The 3467-nt window shown below is 29.2% G+C and overlaps 1 protein-coding gene across 1 annotated transcript; it reads left to right on the forward strand.

Annotated features, from left to right (window-relative positions):
* The first annotated feature begins 1009 nt into the window (after nucleotides 1–1009).
* Nucleotides 1010–1456, forward strand: LOC114162793 (glutaredoxin-C9-like). The gene has a single exon (XM_028046767.1). The coding sequence runs from the start codon at nucleotides 1010–1012 to the stop codon at nucleotides 1403–1405; it is 396 nt and encodes a 131-aa protein (XP_027902568.1). The 3' UTR covers nucleotides 1406–1456.
* The last annotated feature ends 2011 nt before the right edge of the window (nucleotides 1457–3467 follow it).

Below are 3467 nucleotides of genomic sequence, written 5' to 3' on the forward strand. Positions count from 1 at the left end.
GATTAAACAAAAAATTATCCATAGGAAAAGATTGTACACACCTTATATACTTATATACTTTGTTTATGCTCATTTCCATGATATAATTATGTAATTTCTCTGTTATGAGTATATGGTGCAATGCTATAATTGGATTATTATTATACAAACAAGTTATTGTTTTTAACGTACTTTTTTTTCTTTTTTAGATGTTGAGCTAAACAATTTTGAGAAAAAAAAAGTTTAAAACATTGATAAACAGGGTTGTTTCTACCTCTAACTCCACATAATTTGGCGCACTGAATACCATTTAACAATGTCATGCCCTATTCAAAATATATACATAAAAAACACTTAATGTTAACTAATAGTGAAATGAAAAAGTATAAAGATTTGATATCTCATTAGAACCCTAATTGTTTGGTGAAATCCAAAAACATAAGCCAAAGAAGAAATTAGAAAAGTTTATTAGTAGTAGCATGCATATATGTGGTATGCATGTGTACCAGCTTTTGTCTTTGCTTATGAGTTACTCATCATGCATGTATGAAGAAGTGTGTCAGTCTCCTCTGAATTCTTGTTTCCTCTCTCTTTCTCCTTCAAACAAAGTGTGATCCTCTCTTCTCTTCTCTTCTCTTCTCAATATTCCTTTTCATCTCTCCTTATTCGAAGATCCACACAGTGACGCCATAACCTTTCTCTCTCTCATCCACCCAAAGAGCAAGAAAAACACCATTTCCCCATTCACAATAAATGACCCTTTTTTTTCTCTTCTCTCATCAAACTCACTCATTTTGTGCCTTTCCACTCACTCACTACACTATACTTTGACTCATGCTACCTATACCACCTTACACAAACCTCCATGCAATAATATGTAACAACATTATCATCGTATGTTATGTCTCCCAACATTTCCATACATAAAAATATCTCACCTCAACCATGTCTCGCCCTATATAATCTCCAACACCGCTTTCTTTTCTCTCATCTCCAAAACCCTCACCAACATATCATCAACATGCAAGTCATGAAATCTGTCGCCGACGCAACACCACCGCTGCAGCAACCACCCTCCTCCTCGCTCTCGCTAGCGCTCAACGTCATGAGACCCTACGAGATGGTGCACCACTTGGTCTCATGCAACGCCGTCGTCGTCTTCAGCGTCACCGACTGCTGCATGTCCACCGTCGCCAAGCGCCTCCTCTTCAGCCTCGGCGTCGGCCCCACCGTCGTGGAGCTCGACGAGCAGACCAACGGTACCGGAATCCGGTCGGTCCTCCACCAGCTTTCCGGGACCCACCAGCCTGTTCCTGCTGTGTTCATCGGTGGAAAGTTCGTCGGTGGGGTGGAAACCCTCATGGCCAGTCACATAAATGGCACTCTGGTTCCACTGCTCAAAGAAGCTGGAGCTTTATGGCTTTGAATTCACTTGTTTATGTGAATCTCAAGAGATAGATAAGGTAGTGATATTCATATATAAAATAGCTAGAAACTTTATCTGTGTTCTATAAAAAATTTCAGTAATGTTTGTTATTTTCATCTCTTAAGATGAACCATAGATAATTATATAATATTTTGTTCCATCTCCTCCTCTTTACAAAGTTTTTATCAGTCTTGTTTTTCCAAAGAAATATTCTGTTTATTAAAATAGTTTAATCAGTCTTTCATGTATATACATATGGAAGGAAAAAAAAATTGCATGCAAATTGTTCTGAAGAACCAGAGGAAATGAACACATGTGATATTTTAATGCAAATTAATTTGGGAATATGTACAATTTTAAAATAAGAGAAAGTTTTTAAATTTAATTTATATGTAAAAGATAAAAAAAAAAAAATGTTTTTGGTGTTTTTGAATTGTGAAGTGATGATTAGTCTATTGTAGTATGAATGGGTTGCTTTTCTGATTTAAAAAACTAATGTTGAGCCAAATTGGGCATTATGGATTTGTTCAGTTTTTGTTCTGTGGTTTGTTATTTTTCTGAGGAAAGGCTGCAGAATGACCTCACGCTGTCATGCATGGTCATGGCATGATAAATACCCAAATTTTGGATTAAAATTAATTAAATGTTGTAACATATATGTGCCATCCAATTTTTTTTTTTTCTCAATTCATTTACATGTTATATTTTTTTCTTTCTCGACTAGTTCATCTGTTTCATTTTAAAATTTAGTTTTAGAAAAAAAGAAAAAAAATACTATTTAACTTACACTAAATTACATTTCAAAGTTTGGATATTAGTAATAGTTTTTTGTACAATGGTATTGAATTTCAAAATCTAACGAATACAAACAAATAAACCTAAAACTAATATAAAACATTGAAAATAAATCAAAATCACTTAAAACTTTTTAGATATTTTTTACAGCAGTCTGATTTGGAATTCAATTCAAAAATTAAGAAGCAAATGAAGATATAATATTATATATTTTAATTATGATTGTAAATTTGTTTTATAGTTTTTAATTATAATATTATACAATTTATATATATATATATATATATATATATGAGAGAAATTAAAAATTATAAATATAACAGTATATATATATATATATATATATATATATATATAAAAGTTATAATAAATCTCTTTATCTAACAATTTTTTATTATAAAACGTTAATAATGTTATATTAATTCGTATAGTAAAAATTTAATATAAAAATACAAAAGTAAAAATCGCAAAATATTAATTTAATTCAAATTTATATTAAATGAAAACCAAGCAAAACCACACTTGATTTCCAAAATTAATTTCAATCATTGTTAATAAAAAAATCGAAAAAAAAAAACTGACTCCCAAACACTTAACACCCCTTACATGCATGCATTATGCATTGAAAGTATAAAAGAATGAAAAAAATGTCATAAGTAGGGTGAATATAATTAAAAGTAAATAATATTTCAGAAAATACCCTTATAAATTATAAATTAATTAATATTTTAAAAGGAAATAACTATTTTATCAAGAAAAAATAAAAAGTGTATTTCTTGGTTTCTATAAAAGATTAGATTAAAAAAAAAAGAAATAATAACTAACAAAATATTCAGGCTCGTAGCAACTCTTAAATTCATCATTTATGACGCTGAAAATAATGGTTTTGCACTTTGCTTCATGCTTAAAGTTAGCACACAAAATTATGTTTCTATCAATGCATGAAAATACTTAGTTTACATTTTCTTTTTCTTATTTAAGAGATATGTCATTAACATATCATGATATAGTTTAAAGGAAGCCTTGTTCAAAACGAGCATAGCAAAAAAGAAAAAAAATGATGAGATTATATATATATATATATATATATATATATATATATATATATATATATATATATATATTCAAGTTAAGAATTAATGGCTATAATATAGTTATCTTCCATGTAAATTCATGATTAATGTGACACAACATTATTTATAAATATTTAAAATCATTACTTAATTTTCCGTTAAATGCATAATTTGTTTTACACAGAGTGTATAAA

This window comes from Vigna unguiculata, chromosome 9, assembly GCF_004118075.2.
Source record: "Vigna unguiculata cultivar IT97K-499-35 chromosome 9, ASM411807v1, whole genome shotgun sequence".
NCBI classification, from domain to species: domain Eukaryota; kingdom Viridiplantae; phylum Streptophyta; class Magnoliopsida; order Fabales; family Fabaceae; genus Vigna; species Vigna unguiculata.